The 22,288-nt window shown below is 35.2% G+C and overlaps 1 protein-coding gene across 4 annotated transcripts; it reads right to left on the reverse strand.

Moving 5' to 3' along the window:
• Positions 1-291: 291 nt before the first annotated feature.
• Positions 292-20,616, reverse strand: LOC100254417 (uncharacterized). 4 transcript variants are annotated; one of them, XM_019218154.2, is made up of 22 exons: positions 20,386-20,616; positions 20,153-20,211; positions 19,331-19,390; positions 16,404-16,961; positions 16,178-16,269; positions 16,014-16,082; positions 15,768-15,929; positions 15,601-15,679; positions 15,330-15,484; positions 14,871-14,934; positions 9,386-9,465; positions 8,989-9,054; positions 8,273-8,323; positions 8,003-8,154; positions 5,527-5,617; positions 4,581-4,661; positions 3,270-3,404; positions 3,151-3,186; positions 3,006-3,049; positions 2,319-2,397; positions 2,119-2,209; positions 292-1,990 (listed from the first exon to the last, which is right to left on the reverse strand). In XM_019218154.2, exons 4-22 carry the CDS (start codon positions 16,936-16,938, stop codon positions 879-881), a joined length of 3,174 nt encoding a protein of 1,057 aa, XP_019073699.1. In that variant the 5' UTR covers positions 16,939-16,961; positions 19,331-19,390; positions 20,153-20,211; positions 20,386-20,616; the 3' UTR covers positions 292-878. The 4 variants fall into 4 exon arrangements, with proteins under 4 accessions (XP_019073699.1, XP_010646440.1, XP_019073697.1 ...); XM_010648138.3 differs by having other exon boundaries at positions 3,327-3,404; positions 16,014-16,088; positions 20,386-20,615; XM_019218152.2 differs by having other exon boundaries at positions 16,014-16,088; positions 20,386-20,615.
• Positions 20,617-22,288: the final 1,672 nt, after the last annotated feature.

A 22,288-nucleotide genomic window follows, 5' to 3' on the forward strand; every position in this document is an offset into this window, starting at 1 on the left:
AAGTAATAAAAATTATTTTTAAAATATATTTGCAAAGAAAACATATTAAACAATATTTCAAATTTTCAAATAAACTTAAAATAAAACTTCTATTCCTAAAAAAATCCCAATTATCATTTACAATGTTAAAAAACTATTTTTTTACCAAGGTTAATTTTATTTATCTCCCTTAAGATTAGTTACTAAATATATCTAACATCCATAAATTTGAAATTTCTTCAAATACCTCCCTTATCTTTTTCATTTCTTAAAAAAAAATGAAAACAAAAAAAACAAAAACAGAAACCTTGATTAGAAACCAATAAATAGGTGCATTAATAAAGGAGGAACAAAGTGGTTAGTAATTATATGTTGATCTTCCTCATGTTCAAATGCCTCCCCCATCTTTATAATTCATTTCAGACTCTGCTCCCCGCTAGCTACCTACACTTTTAAACCATGTATAATGCTAACCCTACCCAAAATATCAGACCTTTGCTACATAAGACTTCTATTTCTGAACCTGGAGTTGAAGCAGAAGGGGAAGCCGCAGCATGAAACAAAGCAACAAAAAGAGCAAATACCATTCTCCACAGATACTTGCTGCTGACTTGATTTGGCAGAGACGAATCAATGAAAGAGGAATACCACTCTTCACAGATGGAGGCCGCTTTTCCTCCATGCTTCACGGAATGTAGACCTCTCTCATAACCAAGTAAGGTAAAGGCAGTTGAAGGGATAGAATATGGGGAAGAGAAACCTTGTAGTCATCTACCGACGACAACAAAACAAAAAAAAAGGGAGAAAGAGAGAACAAAAATCTTTTTTTCCTGGCCATTATGAGATTTCTTCGTCTGTGAGGTTCCTAAAATAAAAATAAATAACGCAGCACCTTATTCCTATATCCTCTGAGATGTAGGAAACGTCAGTGATGCTCCCTGGCCAGAAAATTCATCGATTGAAATCATCGGGTTTTGAGTATACATCCTCTGAGATGTTCCAGGGATGTACAACCTCTCAGACGTGGGTGGCATACCACCATTCCTGTGAACTGCCGAAGGCATATACATCCTCTCAGAAGCTTGAGGCATGATATCAGTCCGTTGAGATGTCGGAGCCATGCTGTCATTCCGATGAGATGTTGCAGACATGTATATCTTCTCAGTTGGGTGCACAGCAATGTCAGGCCTCTGAGATGTGGAACCCATATTGTCATTCCTGTGAGATGTAGCAGGCATGTATACCCTCTCAGAAGCTGCATGCATAGTAATGTCAGTCCTTTGAGAAGTTTGTACCATGTTATCATTCCTGTGAGATGTTGCCAGCACGTATACCCTCTCTGTTGGATGGACAGTAGCATCAGTCCTTTGAGATGATGGAACCATATTGTCATTTCGGTGAGATGTTGTAGGCATGTATACCCCTTCTGAAGATGGAACCATGGCCATGTCAGTTCTCTGAGTCACTGTAACCATGTTGTCATTCCTATGGGACGTTGTAGGTGCATAAATCCTCTCAGAAGTTGGTGCAATAGTTTCAGTTCTTTGAGATGTGGGGAGCAGAGTGTCATTCCAATGAGATTTTTGAGGCAGATACATCCTCTCAGATGCTTGAGGCGTTCCCAGTGACATTCCTTGAGTCCGTAAATCCCTTTCAGTTTCCGAAGGCATAGATAGTGACATTTCCTGGTCCGGTACATCCATCTCAGATGTTGCAGGTGAAGCCAGGGATCCTCCCTGGCTTTGCATGTCCAAATCAGTTGTTGGAGGTACAGGCAATGATGCTCCATTGATATGTAAATCTCTCTCAGATGTTGGAGGAACGGCTGGTGATACCCCTTGGCTGGACAAATCTCTCTCAGACGTTGGAAGCAATCCTAAGGATACCCCCCGGCTTGTTATATCTGTTTCAGATAATGGAGGGTTAGCTAGCAAGACTCCTCGGCTTGGCAAATCCTTCCATTGTTGTGCCACTGTTTTGATCTGGGTGTAAAATTGTACACCTGCCTTTCCTGTTCAGCAGTGAGTGAATAGATCTTTAGGTACGCTTGATTAAATCATTAAACCACACCAATTTCAACTGGAGAGAGAGAGAGAGGGAGAGAGGGAGAGAGGAGGAGCATGAATAAAAAAATTATACCACAGAAATTGAGATCACCCGCAAAAGATAACTTGGATCCAGTGAATGAGGAAAATGGCAAAGGAACTGGAACAGGAACATTAATCCCAACCTGAGTCGAAACCAGTTTTTGTCAGAAAACAGCCTCCAACTTGAATTGAGTGAAACCAGGCTCAAGCAATTCTTAGCTTCTAATTGCCAGATCAAAGAGATTAACCTACCAGCCCAGCCTCAACTTCATTCTGGAACTTCCTCGCAGCAACACCCGATGTGGTAAAAATGGAAGCTCCATTGCTGCACCTATAATGAGAAGATGACAATAAATGGTATTTCAAGGGATTATAATTTATCAAGGATGAATTTTGATTTTCACTTTGCTGCATTGTGTTCTTGAGAGTTATAAAAATGCATATTTCCAGAAGTTGCAACATCCTAACACTTTAAGAACTCATTTTTCCATTGTTTCCAACTCTTAGGATTGTTTTTTATTCGAAGAAAAGGAAAAGGGAAAAATGAAATGAAAATAAAATGCCTGAAACCAATAAAAAATTCTCAACTATATTAGAAAGTTTTCTTAAAATTTTCAACAGAAAATGGAGTGTTTTTAAGCATATAAATTTCTCCCTATTTTCATAATATTTTCTCCATTCCTATTTTCTACATCCAAACAAAAGAATTTTATCTTTTTTTATTATTATTATTCTTTCCTTTTTCCCTTTCCTCACTATTTCCAGATCCAAAAATAGCCTAAGGAAAAATAAATAAGAAAAGGTCATGCAACACATTCTTCAAAAGCAAATACTAAGTAGCTTTATTCAAGACCAATTTGTGTTGGACAGAAAAACACATTAAAAGACACCATCCAAAGGGCACCTTAGGGTTAGGAAGAGTAAGAGTAGGGTAATTACTTGTTTCTGTTAACAATGGTTATTGCCTCCTCTAGGCTGTCAGCCTGTATGTGGTCAACAAAAGAAAATATATCAAACAATTTCCAGTTTAAACCACGAGATCGTTCAGAAAAAAGAACCAAGATAAGCAGCAACTTAAAAATACCTTCATACAGAGGAGAACCGGTCCAAAGATTTCTTCCTGCTCAACACAAGATACAGTGCGGTCAAGAATATGCCAAGGTCTTTGGTTCAACTCTTCTTCCACTGAGAATCATAAATTACCCGTCCATTCATTCTGAAAATGTTAACAGCAAGACTGGAAGCATGAAGATAAGATACCTTGTAGCACTCCATGTTGGTAGTAACATCACATAAGATAGTAGGCCCAACAAAGTTTCCATACTCGTATCCTGGAACCTATTTGAATTCAAAAGAAGTCAGAACATTCAGACAAGGCTTACAAAATGCAAGCCTAACATACATGCATTTTTCTCTTCAAATATATATCCATCCCAACGACCTTAAAGCATGATAAAATGCAAGCTTGTAAAATCAGACAATGCTTATGAAATCTTGTAACCTATTTGACATGCATTTCTCTCCTTAGATATATTTCCATCATAACAGACTTTACATGATTAAAATTCAAGTTAAGCAAGTCTGATAGCATAAAAAAGAACCAGCTCCCCACATGTGAGATGTCAGATAGAAAGTTATGAAGGGGCTAGTAACTGTAGGTAAATCAGGATCTGGGAATGAGGTTATGGGAATGGGAACACTTATCACAAAAAAAAAAAAAAGTTAAGGGAATGGAAACAGCTACCACATTTGAATCAAACAACAGAAAAATAAAACTTATATTACAATATCAAATAGAAAAAAAGAAGATATTTTCTCAGAAAAAAAAATAACACATGCTTTACTAGTCATAATTGAAACTGAAAGGACCATGCCTCCCCAAAAGGTGGAGAAATGATGCATGGGGGGGGGGGATGTTTATAATAGACTAGGACTTGAATGGGCAGATCAATAAATCAAAAATTTAGTCTTGATCACTAGAATAAAGACCACAAATCCTCATGTGGCCCACATTACCCACAATCCCAAATGTTTTCTAAGACAAAGACTTTCCGATAACTAGCCAGCATTCTCCCTTTTCTTTCCTTGTTCACAGCCATGGTGAACAAGTTTTAACTGTCTGAATCCACCAAACTCTCCCCAACCAAAAGTGACTTTTAGAGGATGCCTTTCTGAGTTTGGGCAATGTATGTGAATTGACAACTTGACACTCAGATAACTTGGGCCAGCATTCTCCATTTTTTGGTGTTCACAGCCATGGTAAGCAAGTTTTGACTGCCTGAATACACCAAATGTCTCAAACCACAAACACCTTCCACACTATACCTTTCTGACCTTGGGCAATTTACTAAAGTTGACACTGGGAACATCATTAATACAAGAGTGCTCCTTTCTTTGTCTGACCACTACACTAACTCACATAAAGAGTAAATTCACCAGAAGAGAATAATCAAGAAGAATTTGGAAGCAATAACAAATATGTAATGCTACAACAGGAAAGAAACAAAGGAATACCACAATATTTCTCCCATCCAGGACAAGTCTGGCACCACTTCCAACATCATTTTGAACTAATCTGCATATACGATCTTTTGCCTGAGAGAGAATAAACCAAGCAGATCAAAAAAATCAGAAAACAACATAAATTCAACGAAGTAATTATCTAACAAGCAAACATGATTAACGTTGACAACCAAAGAAAAAAGAGACTGGAAACTCATACATCTAAAAATAGTAGGTGCACTATGATCTTTCTAATATAAAATCCTTTATGTATAAATTTTTGAAGTGGGTTAGAGTGTACAAAGGAGATTTCTCAATATCCAAGGCAGAATTCATTGACTAACTGAGCTCTAAATAGAGAGAAGTTGTTTCTGTGGCTCTCTCTGTTGTGTCTGGTCTTTTAGTGCCTTCGTATACATCGAATATACCTTTTTGTGCCCTTTTGTTGGACGCTTTTAATGTACTTACTCTTGGCCTATCAAAAAATGATCTCTACAATATAAAACATTTCACACAAACATATGAGAATTGTTAAGCTAGTATACATTATGGACTCATATCCTAACAACCAAGCATTTAGGTCAATTGTTAGCTTGGCGTCATATCAAAACTATGGTTAGTTAGAGTCTCAACTATAGTCTCTCCTACTTTCATTTCCTCATCTATTCATCCGTAATCCATAACTACAAGCATTCTCTCCGCATGTAAGCATGCATCCATTTATCTGTAATATGTGATTACTACTTTGTCTCTCTACATGTGGATATGAGGTTGCATGTAAGGGAAAGTATCAATCTAGGAGGGTAATAATTTAATATACATTGTGGGTTCACTACCTAACAGTTTAAGCTCTAGGAAAGTTTGTAACTTAACAAAAATATTTAGCATAAAGAGAAAATCAATTTTTAATGCAATTGTTCTCAATTAAGGGGAAATCAATTCCAAGGTTTGTTTGTACCTCTTTGCTAATCACTGGACCAAGGTCTGCACCAGGCTCTGTTCCTGCATTAACTTTGAGTGCTTTGGCACATGCCACAAGTTCTTCTTCCCTGGAAAATGATTGCAAAATATCAATTTAAAGCATTAACACCTTCCTTGGAACATTTTAATTCAATTTCCAGCAAGTAGCACAACTTACTATCTGTTAACAACTAAAGTCCAAAACCCAGAATCATAAGAATTTATGTAGGATACTGCTAAGAGGAATAAATTCTATAATAAACAACAAGAAGATGATAGGAATTCGTTGGTGGCTTGGGATGGGGTGGAAGAAAGATTCCACAAAAGATTGGCATTGTGGAAAAGACAATATATTTCCAAAGGGAGAAGACTAATGTTGATTAGAAGCACGTTATCTAGTTTGTCAATCTACTTTTTGTCTCTTTTCCAGATGCCAAGGATTGTGTGGTTAAGGTTGGAAAAAATTCAAAGGAACTTCCTTTGGGGAGGTCGGACCTTAGATAGTAAGCCTCGTCTAGTGAAGTGGGATACCATTTGCTCTGACATAAGGAAAGGGGGCCTAGGTGTTAGGCACCTTCACTCGCTTAACAAGGCCCTCCTTTGTAAGTGGATTTGGCGCTTTGCTTCAGAAATGGAGGCCTTTTGGAGACAAATCATTAGTGGTAAATATGGGGATTTGGAAGAGGGTTGGTGCTTTAAGGAAGCGAGAGGAGGCTATGGTGTTGGGTTATGGAAGACCATAAGGAAGTTATGGGATTTAGTTAGTTGTAAATTGTCCTTTTCGGTGGGCAATGGGAAAAGGATAAAATTTTACAAAGATAAATGGTATAGGGATGAGCCGTTAAATGTTTCTTTTCCCTCTTTATTTGCCCTTTCTAACTCTAAAGATGCTTGGGTGGTGGAGTTGTGGCAGCATTCTAATGAGGGGGGCAGCTGGAATCCCAACTTCCCGAGGCCTCTAAATGATTGGGAGATTGTTATTGTGGAACGCTTTTTGGCAAGACTTCAAGATAAAGTGGTAGAAGAGGGTACAGAGGATAAAGTGTGTTGGGTTGAAACGAAGAGTGAGACTTTCTCTATTAAATCACTTTATGCTAGCCTAGAGATAAAAAGGGTAGTGCAATTCCCTTCTAGTGTTGTGTGGAATGTGTGGGGTTCCTCCTAAGGTGAGCTTTTTTGCATGGGAGGCAACTTGGGGAAAAGCATTGACTCTTAATCAACTTCAAAGGAGTGGGTGGTCTTTGGCCAACCATTGTTTCCTATGTCTGTCTCGTGAGGAGTCAATTGACCACATCCTTTTACATTGTGACAAGGCAAGGGTATTGTGGGAGCTATTATTCTCTCTCTTTAGAGTTTATTGGGTGATGCAGTCCACAGTTAGAGAGACTCTGCTAGGCTGGCATGGTTCCTTTGTTGGAAGAAAGCAAAAAAAGGTTTGGAGGGCAGCTCCTTTATGCCTCTTCTGGACCATTTGGAAAGAGAAATAAAAGATCTATTGAGAATGTGGAACTCTCAATCCAAAGGCTGAAATACCTGTTTTTGTGTAACTTGTTAACTTGGACCAAACTATTTATAGATGAAAGATTGATGTCCATAGTAGATTTCATTGATAGGTTTGAGATCGGTTTGAGGAAGGGAGTGGCTTTTTGTTTTCTCTTCCTTTTTTTGGTGCTTTTTGGCTGCCATTGTATACATCATGTATACTTTGATGCGCCCTTTTTGGTGCTTTTTAGTACAAATCTCATTTACTGATCAACAGAAAAAAAAAAACAAGAAGATGATAGAATGATCTCTAGAAGTTGTGCTGGGGACAAAAGAGAATACTGAAAAAGGCAAATCCAAACAAGAGAGATCTGGATGGCCAAATTTTAAAATTCACTTTAAAAGAATGCAAAGGTTCAACCAAATGTGGATCTCAGCAGGGTGCACAAAACAAACCTAAGATAAGTTTGGGTGCCACAAGGAAAAAAAAAAATTAAATCAAAGAAAATTTACCAATCCTTCGGTTATTGGAAAGAAAATGAAGTTGCTGATATTCAGCTGTAGACTTGGCAATCCAAACAAGCTCAGATTCAGGAAAAACAAGCTATTGCACCAGTCTCTTTTGAGAAAAGATTGTCCAATATATTATAAATTATCAAACATTGACAGTTCAGTAAAAACTTTACCATTCACCTAGTCAGGCTGGAAATGAAGTTTACCATATCTTTTGGATATCAGCAAAATAAAATAAAATTGCTGTATTCAGCCATAGATTTGGCAATCTAAACCAATTCAGATTCAGGGGGATTGTAAAACATGGTGACACAGATCATCAAATACTTAAGCATGCATGTGTTCAGACTGGAAACAAACAGCATATAGTAGTGATTATAGGCAACAACCTTCAAATATATAAACCCAGAATTTATTCAGAATAAAAAAAAAAAAAAGAAAGAGAGGCATTATGGTAAAAAGACAAAAAATTAAAATACCATGGGATTGACCCTCCAACAAAAACCGCTGTGCTAAGTGCCATGCACCTCTGTCCGGCAGCACCAAAACCAGCAGCAACTAGGGCATTCAAGGTAGCTTCCATGCTTGCATCAGGCATGATGATTGCATGATTTTTGGCTCCCATGTTGGACTAAAAAGTGAGCACAGTAATCAATTAGTTTGTGCAGGTTTCTATTTAAGTCTAGGCATTACAAACACCCAAAGAGAGACAGAGCAATTAGAACAAAGAAAATAAACAGTATACTGACCTGAACACGTTTCCCTCTAGCAGCTGCTCTAGCATAAATGTTCATGCCAGCCTTCAAGATTGATGAAAAGAAAGAAAATATCATGAGGAGTTAAATAATATCATCTTGATGCCTATAGTCATATCAAAAGTTCAATAATATGCGTAAAACGGTAAGAGTTGAAGTCCAACAACTGAAAACTGGAAACACTACACTTGCATTTTCTTTTTTTTTCTTTTTTTTCAAAAGAAGAGGTTCAGCATCACTTGCATGATTTTGGCTCTTAGCAAAGAAGCTCAGTCACAAGATGATTATTTCAATGCATTTCCTTTAAAAGCACTAGGGGATACTGATGACACTCTTCAGGCTAGAACAGAATTGCACCTGACTTATATTATATGTGAATAATTGGGAGCAGATATTTTTTCTTTCAGTTAAATAGGGAATAGATCATTTTCTTACAACAAATCACATTGTAAACCCCAATAAGATTTAGTACATGTCTGTATGAACATCCATAACTAGATTTTTCTCCCTTTCTGGTAGGTGATTGCTCTCTCTCTCTCTCTCTCTCTATGCACACACACACACACACGCACGGAATTGAACCTAGAACCTTTCCATCTCCACCCCAACCCCCTACCACCTGAGCCATGCCTCAGGGGCAAACATCCACCATTTGAATTATCACTGCATAGATAAGCATAAAGTACCAAAATACAGGGGATTTGACTTACCGTGTTTGAACCAACAAATGATACAGCTTTTATATCGTCATCATCACAAATATAATTGACAATATCCTGCTCAAATTGATTTAAGAAATCCATCAACAATTAATCAAGTGCCTAAAAACTGGAGCATCAAAGTGGCACGGGAAATTGATTCAATACAAATAATTAAGGAAAATGTGTAAAAAAAAGTTAAGGTAAAAGGAGAAAGAAATGAAATGAAATATATGGCATAGCCAAGCACAACAGCAACACAGCCTCTCTAAGGAAACTGGGGATAGCTTCCTAGTAACAACTAGGCTTTAATAAATCTATTGATTATGAACAAGAGAATTAATCCTTTTTAATCACAATATAAGCTAAAAGGTTAAATGAATAAGGGCACCTAAGAAGCAAAGCTTACATTGGTGCCATGAACAATATTTAAGACACCATGGGGCAAACCAGCCTCCATTGCTAAAGCTGCCAGTATCATTGAAGCCCCTGAAGAACACAGAGTATAAATCTTATCAACCATTTATAATTTTAAACAAACAAAAATTCCAACTACAAGTATAAGAGTAAGATGCATCCGATAAAACTGCAGACCAAAACCAGCTACGCTATAAGGTAGCCTGCAAGATATCCTTATACCATCCATTTAATTTTGAGCAGTCTCATTTATTCAAGTCAAGCTCATTTGTTAATTGATCTACTAAATTGGATGCACTAGCCCGTAAGCCCAAATCCTAACCACAATGACATTCTTTTATTAGGAAATCGCCTTGATATTAATTTTAATTTTCTAAAGGGCATAAGAATCACTAAAGCCCTGTTTATATCTCAGAAATAGTAAAGACAAATCATAGGGGAAGGAAAAAAGGAAATGTAAGAAAATGAGAAGGAAAACAATAAAAAAACAAGTTTGATCCCTCCTTTTTTTCCTACTCTCTAACTTATTTACTTTTTCAAATAATAGGGGAAGGAAAACAATAAGGAGTTTGAAAATGTACAAATTTTCAAATAATTCTCCCTTCACATCTCCCATCACAACTGAACAAGAGACATGAAGATTGCTTCTAATTTCCTTTTTCCTTTCCCAGCAGTTTTCAGAACCAACCAGAATCTAAGAGTACCAAAAGATGGGAGAACTTAATCTAAAGGTGTTGATGCCTAATTTTACATTGACATGTGACTTATAGATACTCAGCACATGCAAGAACAGTGACATGTGGATGCATTCCCAGAGTTTATGTCATTAATGGCTCCATTCTGATGAAGTAAATGGCAACACGGTACTACCAAATGTTGTGTCATAATCAATGATTTTTCACCTTAATTAACTTTTATCCAAAATACCCCTATAAATAGACCTAACAGATGACCATTAAGGGAACTTTTGGATTTTTGTAGAATTGAGTCTTTCTGCTTCAGAAACCCTTTCTTCGAATTCTCCACCTGAGGCCTTTCAGGGGGCTTGCTACCATTTTCTCCAATCTCTCTCACTTCTTGCTCCATTCACTCTGTCGTTGAACTGGAATATTTCACTATCTACATAGCTACCATCCCTAATAAAGAACTATTGCAAGTAAAATGAAATCCATTCAAGGAGGTGATTCTCATAGGCTCAAAGAAAAATATGCAAATTCGATGATCAGAAGATTCAGAACTCATAAATCAAGCTAAGTTTGACACATTTGAACCCTCCTATTGGTGAGATTTTGTCTTTGTTTTAATATCATCACAATGAGAAGTAATTAGCTGTAAAAACCAGCCAAGATGTAGTTGATTTTGACTAGTGGGATACAAAAAAAAAGATTTTGTTTTTGTTTTAATATCATCACATTGAGAAGTAATTAGCTGTAAAAATCAGTTGACAAGATGTAGATGATTTTGACTAGTGGGATAAAAAAAAATAAAAAAGAAAGAATCCACGTTTGATAGGTCACACTAAACTAATTGATTGTTTTAAGAATTAATAGGGTTTTTCAAGGAGCTTTTCATAGACAATTCTTTCGAAAGATGTCTTAATGTTATTTTTCTGGTTTTGGTCCCCAAGAAAGGTGAAGCAGAGGATTTGAAAGATTACAAACCTACCAGTCTAGTAGGGAAGTTTGGCAAGGTCTTAGCCAATAAACTCGAAAAAGTGGCAAGAGTAGTGGTTTCAAATTACTAAAGAAAAACGCGCTTTTGTGGAGGTCAAACAAATATTTGATGCAGTTCTTATAGCAAATGAGCCGATTGAGTCAAGGTTAAAGAGTAGCATCAATGGCATAATTTGAAAAATGCATATTGAGAAGGCATATGATCATGTTAAATGGGATTCACTAATGACAATTAGATGGGTTTTAGCAAAAGATGGATCAGATAGATCAAGCAATATATTTCTACAACAAGATTCTCAATGCTAGTAAATGGGACCCTAATGGATTTCTTCAAAAATTCTCAGGAGATGAGGCAATGAGACCCTTTGTCTCCTTATTTATTTGTTTTGGCCATGAAAGCCCTTATTTAATTTTGTTTAAGGACGAAGGAAGGGGGTTTCATCCCAGAATTCAAGGTGGGGGGTAGAAGTGGTGAGGGGTTAGAAATGACTCACTTGTTGTATGCTGATGATACCCTTGTGTTCTATGACACTAGCCAAGAGTAATTGGAATATTTGAGTTGGGCTTTCATGTGGTTAAGGCATTATCTGGACTAAAAATTAATTTGAAGAAGAGTGGGCTCATTCCAATCGGGAGTGTTGACGATGAGGAGGTACTAGCTGCTCTTATGGATTATAGGGTGAGGCATCTACCTTCATTTTATTTAGGCCTTCCACTGAGAGCTCCACTCAAATAAGAAAAGATCTTCCAATCGAAGACTAGGTGGAGGAGAGATTTCAAAAGAAGATTGCGAAGTGGAATTACCTTTCCAAATGAAGGAAACTTATTTTAATAAAGAACACTCTTTCTAGTCTTCCAATCTATTTCATATCCAATTTGTAATCCCCGAGAAAGGCGAGTCTTAAGTTAGAACAAATCCAAAGAAACTTTCTTTGGAGCGAGGCAATACTTGTAAAAAAAATCCCATCTTGTTAAATGGTATTGGGACGAAATGCATGAACATCTTAACATTAGAAATCTCTTCATCCTAAACAAAGCTCTTCTTGGCAAACGGTATTGGAGATTCACAACTAAAAGGGAACTCCTTTGGAAGCTAATTATTATTCTTAAATTTAGGGAAGAAGAAGAGGGTTAGTGTTCAACAAAGTGAGACAGACATGGGGTGAGTGTGTGGAAGGCGATCATAAATGTATGGGACTCCATCAAGGATAGATTTCGCATTACAATTGGCAATGGAAGGAGGGTAAAATTTTGGAAAGACAAGTAGTTTGGTGATTTATCCTCAAAAGAATCTTTTCCATCTTGTTCTCTATAACTCTCACTAATGATGCTTGGGTAGTGGAAGTATGGGAGCAGTCTAGGGGAAGAGGTTGGTGGAGGCTTCACTTTTCAAGACTGTTTCACAATAGCAGGCTTGAAGAAGTGACAACCTCTTTCCAAAAACTTCGAGTGTGCACAATTAAGAGAGAGAGGATGATAGTTTGGAGTGGAAGGAAGCCAAAAGTGGCAAGTTCTCCATCAAATCATTCTACCATTTCCTAGTCTAGGGAAGAAGTGAGTCTTTTCCTACAAAACGTGTCAAAAATTCCTAGATTCCTGTGAAGGTGGGGTTTTTTTTGCTTGGGACCTTCATGGGGTAGAACTTTGGCAGCCAATCAGCTAAAAAGGAGGGGAAGAATAATGTCGAACAGATGCTATATATGTAAAAGGAAGGAAGAATTAAGTAATCACTTGCTCTTTCATTGTCCTAAAGCAAGTATTCTATGGCTGTTGACTTTGTCTTTGTTTGGTGTGGTCTGGGTGATCTATTCAACAGTAAAAGGAACTCTACTAAGCTAGCATTGAACTTTCGTGGGTGCAAAATGAAAAATGGTTTGGCAGGCCACTTCATTGTGTTTGTTATAGATGTTGTCGCAGGAAAGGAATAGAAAGGCCTTTGAAGATTTGCAACTTTAGAACAAACAATTAAACTCTCTTTAATGAACGCTTTTTTGGAATGGGTAAGATTGCATGTAGATAATCATTCTTTGAATACGATAGACTTTATAGATTGGATAAGCTCAAAGTAAAGAGAGTGGGCTGGTTTTTTGTTTCTTCTCTCTCTCTTTTGCTTGCCTATTTCTTTTGGCAGCAATGTATAGATCGTGTGTACTTTGTTGTGGCTTCTTGGAGACACTTTATATACATTTATATAGATAGATAGATAGATGGATGGATAGATAGATGTGTATTAAAAAAAAAATTAAAAATTAACAAGGAAAAAAAATTAAAAAACAAAAATAAAAAAGGCAAGTCTTACATAGGTATGAGATCTTCCCAATTCTATCTGCCTTTGTCTATCAAAATATATATATATACATATCCAAGAAAACCAAAACTCTCTAAGTTATGTACACCTAAACATAATAGTCTTATTAATGGGGATAATGTTGGATGTCCCCTTTGAAGACATATGAAAGATGGCCCTATATCCTTGTCAGATTTTATTGATAGGTTGAGTGTTAGTTAGTGGGAGAGTGTTTTGAGTGCATGTTTGGGGTGGTTATGCTTATTGTTTTGGCATCCTTTGTATACCTCTCATGCACCTGGGGTGTGCACCCCGCTCTTTGATCAACGTTTTTATATATTCTTGTTTGCCTGTCAAAAAAAAAAAAGAATGACTTATGAAAAAGAGAAGAAAATATTTCAAGAAGGGTAGTTTAGCAATTTTTATAGTGGTAGTATGGGTTTGATTAATTTATTTGAAAACCTATTATTTTGTTAGGATTAGGAAAGGATTTAATTCCTTCTTTTCAATTTTTTGTCAAATTTCTATTTCTTTAGCTTCTAATTTGATTAGGAAAGGGAGTTATATTCCTATTAGGAAATAGAGTTATAGTCTTATCAGAAGAATGTGTTCTATGAAGACTATATATAAGCTTATTCAGTTTTTCAAATTTTATTAACAGAGTTTATTGAGAAATTTTTTAGTAGCTATCAAGCTTCTTTGAAAGGTCTCACGGTCTTCTCCTAAGTGATGCTTGCTTAGGAACCCTAGGCATGATTGCCAAAGATTTTCTTTTCCTTGGTCTTCTTTAACCCTTTTCAGATCATTCCACAAGTAAATAAACTTCTATAATGCACCATTTAATAATTCACAGAAAACAGTATGATTCTTGTGCCTATTATGTGCAAGTCAACAGGGAAAGAAATTACTTTTAACTACTGATTAAACCATTCAAGATAAGTACCAAAAAGGGTTCATCTGGACACAAACTACCCACTAAAAAATAAGAACCAAAAAAAAATACTAGTTATCAGACTGAAATCAGCAACAAGTGTTCTTTTTCTTTTTTCTTTTTTCTTTTTTTTTTTCTTTTTGGGATATTCAACCTTTTTTCTGTCCCATTGGACTTGAACTTGGAATTTACCACATCTTCATCCCCTTGCCACATTAGCCAGCCTCAAGAGCATAATACCCAGTGTTATAATATGTGACTAAAAAGTTTGGTTGAAAAAATATCTAATACAACAAAGTAATCTGTCTTGGGCTCAGTGAAATTCATTTTGCATTGAACCAATTGCTTTCATCATTAGGACTTAAACTTCCCTAAAACCAAAATTGCATTCTAATCAGCAGCCAAGGAAATATTACCAAAAGTTTAATCCATGCAAGCTCTTTCACATCCTTTGGTGATTATACAGCCCCACAATGAGTTGCATCCCAGTTGACAGATTCATGTAAAAGCATGATTTTATTTGTCCAAAAGAAGATATATCTCTTAAAATTTTCACTGGATTTACCAAAAGTATAAGGGCAATAACCTGGATTTTTCTCAGATGGCTTTAGAATAAATGTATTGCCACATGTAACTGCAATCGGGAACATCTGCATATATCATAAAAGTAATTTGAGAAGAAATTATTTTTCCCAGATGTCGCAAACAAAAAATTTCACAAAGTACAACGTGCACTACATAGCATGTCTGCTCATGAGTACATATTCTAAATAAGAAAATCTTACAGCATCTGCACAAGTCAAAGACATAAAAAAGGCTATTTCAGGGTACTCATATGAAGCCTATCTAAAAATTTCTACTGATCCAGAGAAATTGTGAAATGCATGATGCAAATAAGCATCTTAGTTTAAGCAAAATATGCTCTAGGCACTGGGGGAGGACCTTAAAATGTTTCAAAAAAGTACACCAGTAAACATCTCGAGTACAGCTATTTCTGAGTAAAAAATAAATAACCTCAGAAAAGTAATAAGTATGGCCAACATACCCACAAGGAAATCATTGCTGGGAAATTAAAGGGACATATCCCAGCACACACGCCAAGCGGTTCTCGAAGGCAGTATGTATCAATTCCATTAGACGCATTGGGAACAAACTCACCCATTTGCAACGTAGCCATTCCACAAGCATGTTCAACAACCTCTACATGTGAATCCAATAATCCAAGAGGCCTTAATCATGATAACTTGAGTTCAGATTAAAAAAAGCTCTTCAAAATCATGGGAAAAATACAGAAAAGATGCATGTGCAAGACTAACCTAAGCCTCGAAGGACATCACCTTGAGCACCCTTCAATGTCTTTCCCTGCTCTATAGTAATATTCATGGCAAGCTTATCCTGAAAATAAGAACCAATATCTTCAGCAAATTAACATTCAGAAGAGCAAAACCAATAGTAAACAGAAATGACTTTTAAATATACATACAATATCCCTACGGATGAGCTCTTGGAGCTTGAACATGATGCGTTGACGAGTGGTAACAGGAGTATTTCTCCATGAAGGATAAGCTTGTTTGGCTGCACTGACTGCAGCTTTAAATTCTTCGTAAGTAGTTAAAGGAACTTCGGAAACAACTTCTTGGGTGGCCTAAAATGGAGAATAAAACTTAGAAAACCACTTGCTATAATATTTCGATCAGGAGATAAATATTTTGGGGCATTAAGTGCTTACAGGATTTATAACATCAATTATTGCACATGCTTGTGAATCCACAAACTTCCCTCCAATAAGATTAGGAACCTTCAGCTATATTTAATTAAATGAGTTGTAGCCCATAGAAGTTGAAAGAGAAAGAGAGAGAGAAAGGGGACATATGAAATCAAATTCAGGAGTACCGGATGAATGTTGTGCTTTGATGATGACTCCAACGGATTTGTGGTATTTACAGGAACAGATCTATTGGGTCTCCATGACTTGAAACTTTTCTCTAAAAAACAAAAACTCTTTTTGGTTACGAAAAAATTTATAAACTACTTTAAACACTATTTGCCAATATTCAAGAAGTCAAGATAGTATGGTCCTCAAACTGATCTCCATAGGTAAAGCACAGAGGAATCTAACCTGATATATTTCCTTGACGGATCTTGGCTTTGAGATTATACAAATGCCTCGGAGTTGACTGAAGCTCTGGATTATTTTTTTTGAGAGCCTTAAGCACTTGGCGTGGTTTTATACCAGCATCAGTCATCAGTTTGATTTGTCTGACCTCATCCTCACTAAAACGACGACTATATGGATGCTGAGACATGTCCTTGAAAGGTTCATGATTGTGTTCCCCATTTTTTATTGTAAGTACCCACAAATCATCTTCTTTTTTACCAATGGCTTCAAAAGGACAGTTTATAAGGCGTGAACATGCTTTTCTTTTGCGCTTACTTTCTTCAATCTTACGCCTGTTACGATAAACACCCCCTCTGTCACAACCAAGAATAACTCTTCTGTCCTTCCTAGATTTCTTAATGGTTACAACATATCCTTGGTTTGCCCCAAAATCACGAACATGTTTAATAAGGTCTTCACGATCTTGGAAAGTCCCTGGTGGTGGTGGAAGCATATTGCTTTGGTCCATACTCTCTGTTTGACTTTCAATTTCCATTATCAATGGTAAAAAGCAAAAACCTATATGAAAAATATAAAGCACAAATAAGCATTTTGTCTAGGAGAGCCCAACTAAGAGATAAGAATAGAAATAAAATCTATATGCAAACTCTATAAAAAGCTTGCACTGGTAGTCTGCAGACAGTGTTATCAAATCCAGATCAGACTGGATCCACCATTGAACCAGCCAGTCAACCTGTCTAAGTCACAAAATTAAACTGAAGTACTGGACACTAATGTAATTATTTGTGAACACACATGTGGATATAATGAACTCATAATTTGTGAACAACTTCTAGTAGGACCTCTATTGATGACAAACATAAAAGTCTTAAGAAAAAAGGAAGGAAGAAAAATACAAAAAAAAAATGTTCATAAAATCAAGTAGAGAAATGAACGTTAGAAAATATATAAGATGATACAAAATCAAGGCAAATTTAAAATTTTCCTGTTGCCCAATTAGGGACATATCCAAAAAAAAAACAAGGCACCAAGAAATGAAACCCAAAATTAGAAGAAAACCCTAATCACCTTACCAGTTAATCATAAACAATGTGATAAAGGAAAGATAACCAAGGTAGTATGCATTGGAGAGAGAGAGAGAGAGATAAAGGGAGAAGGAGATGGAAAGAGAAAGAGAATGGGATAGGGAGAAGGAGAAGGGGAGCGAAAGGATTAGTGTATTTTCTTTGAGCTCTCAGCTGTGGAATAGAGTAGCGCTTATGGGTTTCCTATTTTTTATTGCACTACATATATCTACATGTGTGCACATACGCATGCCTATACGCACACATACATTGTGTGTGTGCATGTACACACACTTAACCTAGTTGTGGAATAATCTAAGGGTCAGAAAAAGGTAAGGTGATACCAAAGATGTTCATGTTATAATAAATTGCCAAAAGAAGACTAACCTTACATTGTAACTTAAAACCTTATAGAAGGTTAAATTAGTAAATCTAAAAATACATGGGATTGGTTACAAAATACCTCTTAATTCTAACTACACAAAATCTCAAAGATCATTACCCAAAAATTTAACATTTTCTTATAGGCAAATTAGAGATGCTTAGATAAATTTATATAAAAAGATTAAAAAATAAAACACACACATAAACACACCACTTGATGAACCCTAACATTAAAAGAAAACATTAATCATGTTACTGGTTGATAAAAAATACTATGATAAAAGAAAAGATAACTGGGCCAATATGCTTTAGGGAGAGAGGGAGAGGGAGACAGAGGATTGGGGGCTTCTCTTTGAACCCTCAGCTGTGTGATAGGGTAGCTCTTATCGGTTTCCTATTTCTGATAGCGCTGTGTACCTGTGCACATACATGCCAGTGCACAAACATACCTTGTGTCTAGATGTGCCTACATGTACCACACAGTTAACCCAGTAATGGAATTTTTCTCTAAGGATAATGGAAAAGGTAAAGTGATACCAAAGATGTTCTTGTCATAACGAATTGCCAAAAGAAAACTAACTTTATCTTTTAAATTAAAACCTCATGGTGAGAGAGTACAAATCAGAAAATGAAAAAACAGATGAAATTGGTTAGAAATTACCTCGTTATGCTGACTACAAAAAATCTTAAAGTCCACTACCCAAAGATTTAACATTTTCTTATAGATAGATTCAAAAAAAAAAACAACTGATGAAACCTATCATTAAATAAAATCCTAACTGCATTACTGATAGATGAAAAATAATATGAAAAAGGAAGAGAATTGAGGCAGTATGCATTGGAGAGAGATGGAGCAAGAAGTAGAGGGAGAATGCACTGTGTGTGTGTGTCTGTTTGCACATCTATGTGCCCAAGCACGCATGTAGGTTGTGTTACACACACAGTGGGACTTTTCTAAGGGCAATGGAAAAGGTAAAGTGATACCAAAAATGTTCCTGTCATGATGAAACTTGACATTTTAAATTAAAACCTCATAGGGGGAGGAAGGATTAAATTAGTAAACCTAAAAATAGATGGAGGTTAGTTAGAAAATATAACACACTACACAAAATCTCAAATCCATTACCCAAACACTGATCCAATTCTTCTCCCAAAACTAATTTTTGTTGAAAATAATTAAAACACTAAAAAATTAAAACACCAATACTCATACACCAGTAAAAATATCCATCTTTCTATCAGAATTGATACCTCACATGCATCATTATGCATGCATATCATCCAATACAGCATATTTGGATTGGAATTGATACATTCATCTATAAAAGTTTTTGCCTTTCTCATGCCTTTTGAGTTGGTAAAATCAAGAGAAAATCAAAATTCTCCTCAGATTTACCCAAAAAAAAAAAAATCATGCACCAATAAGATGTTTCAAAATTCAAATATCACAAGAGACAAAACTCAAATGATAATGGTTACTTGTGATACGGTAATTGCACTGATTTTCAACAGCTGCACTCCATTACAAGGAATGGGTTCCTGTAAGTGAGAATAATTGGTGTCAGTTCCAGTTCCAGTTCCATTTCCACTATAGGGCTGTTTTAAGTACCATTGTGCCAGGACTTGAGCTTAAACCCCACAAACCCCAATCCCACAGAACAATTTCACAGTTCAAGCAAGAATTATGAAGTCCATGGAATTGGAATTTCCAATTCCAATAGCAAGGGCAGCCTAAAATACATTCCTCCTCTTAACTGATAGATATGTTTCAGCTCTTGGCTCTCAAAATTTGCAAACAGACTACAAATGGAAATAAGAGCTAGTTTTAGATACATGAGTGATCCGATGAAAGAACATAAGAAGCTGATCTTAGTTTTTGCATACAAAGCATCCTCCAGAAAGAAGATATGAAGCTAATCTTCAGTTTTTACATAAAAGCATATGATGCCAATCTTAATTCATTTGTTTCCGTCCTAAGCCAATGCCAAATTATTGGAACACAGCAATAAAAAACTGAACTGGAAATAGCACTGATTCCATTGCTTATTTACACATGATAGACTAACAACCCGTTCGGCAGTGTTTTTAAAAACTACCAGATTTTTAAAAGTGTTTCTTAAATTCTGCCAAAACCCCTGATTTTTCTTCAAAAACACTATTTAGGTTAAAAGTGTTCTTTAAAAACACTACCAAACGGGTTGTAAGTGATCACTCCCTTTGCAAACAACAACAAAAGAAGTAGCCGTTCAGTGATTCGACTCATATTCCACACCTCACCAAGTGAAAGAAATTAAGGCTTACCTGATTGAAAAGCCACTGAGCAGCAAAGAGACTTGAGTTTTTGTCACAGCAACCACGACCTAAAAAACAAAAACAAAGGAAACGGTTTTCTTGTGTTTGATTTTATTTTAGGGTAAATCATAATGCAATTAACGAGAATCAGATATTTAGGGAAAGAATATATATTTTACAAAACAAACTAACGAAGAATTGAACAGATCAATAGTGCTTAAATAAGAAATATGCATAAATACCAGAAATACAGCCTTTGAAAAATGTCTGAAACTCGGAAACACGCCTTCGATCACAATAAATTAATTTCTTTGGTCGGTGGGAGAAGTAAATCCTGATCGGTGATGGTTGGAAAGAGAGAGGGAAAAAAGGGAGGGAAAAGGGGAGAAAGTGGGGGAAAATTTGAAGGTCCGATGATGAGTGGAAAAGGATCGGGACGCCCCCTGGATTGATAAACAGGACGCCCCTTGCGGCTTCACAAGACACTATTGGGACTTTCAGAAATAGGGGTTCCATCACGTGATTCATGAGCGCGTGGAAATAGAAACAAAGTTGTCATGGGGTAGAGACTGGTTCACGCCCCATGAGAGAGTGGGCTATGATCTTAGTTTTCCTTATTTCACTAAAGGGAGGGGGGGAATTACCTGCTGCGCATTTATGGGGGCTGTTGCCACCTAGCCACGTGTCTGAAGATAATCCACGTACCGTGCTGCTAGCCTAGCATCGGTTTGAAAAGTATTTACAAGTAGATAACAATGTTATTATTGAGAGTACTTCTTTTATTAAGTTAACATTAAAATAGCAATCGTAATTTAAAATTCATTAATCTTTTTAATAAAATAAAAACATAAATATAGCAACTACTACAGAGACACGTGACTCAAAAACAATCATGAAAGTAAAAAACATATAAATTTATTACAAATATAAGATTAATTTGATGAAAATAAATAAATAATATGATATAAAAAATATTAAACAAATATAAAACATTATAGTTAATATATATATAAAAAAAATTAACAATTAAATTTTGAAATCTTATTTAAAAATAAAAAATATTTAAGTTTTTGAAAAGTTTAATATTAAGAAACAAATTAATTTTGAAGATAATAGTGAAATAACACCCTTATTGCATGTGAATATAAATTTATTAAATTGTTAAATAAAATAAATATTATTTAAAGAAAAAATTTTAATTAATATTTATTAAAAAAGGTTATTGAGAGTGATGCTTTTTTATAAATTATAATTGAAATACCAAATACGATTAAAAATTCATTAAACTTTTTTAATAAAATAAATGCTATTTAATAAATAAAAAAATAGTTAATATTTATTAAAAATGTTATCTAGATTTCCATGCCTTCTTTATAAGCAAAAATTAAAATTGCACAGGTGAAAAAAAAAATTTACATATTGTTTATCAAAATAAATATTATTTAATAAAATTTTCAATTAATAATTTAAATTCTTTTTTTTTTTAAATGGATAGTGGTGTATTTAGCAAGTTGGAAGCAATTATCATTATAATGCTTATTAACTATTTGTTTAACTTTGCCGTAGGAGTTAATTTTATTATTGTTTCTGCTATAAAAAGTACACATATGAAAAAAGCTATTAGGTCGTATAGAAAATTAATTTTTAAATATATATATATGATTATTTCAATTAAAAGAAAAGATCGTTAGTAGGATGTGTGGTATTTAGAAAATTTAAAAATCAACTAATAGATTTAAAATTAGCAAGCAAATGACAAAAATGAAGTTGTGGTCACGAAAAAAACCTATTAGTAGTTGAAAAGGTAACTTATCGTCACATTATTTGTTAATAATTATAATAAATTAAAATAAAATGGTATAATAAAATCAAAATGATACCACTTACATTATCAAAATGATATAATAAAATCAATTTTACAAAAAATTATATAATTTGTAGTTAGAACTTATAATTTGTATTGTTTTTAAAATTTTCTTTACATATATGACATGCCAACCTTTTTGCTCCTTGCATTTTTCTTCCAATGCTTAAAAAACTGCATAATTTATATTAAAGAACTAAGTTTTATTTAATCTAATTTTGAAGATCATATTTTTGCAAATGTTACATATAAACATTGACAATAACATATATTTACGTGAC

Source organism: Vitis vinifera, chromosome 7 (assembly GCF_030704535.1).
Source record: "Vitis vinifera cultivar Pinot Noir 40024 chromosome 7, ASM3070453v1".
NCBI classification, from domain to species: domain Eukaryota; kingdom Viridiplantae; phylum Streptophyta; class Magnoliopsida; order Vitales; family Vitaceae; genus Vitis; species Vitis vinifera.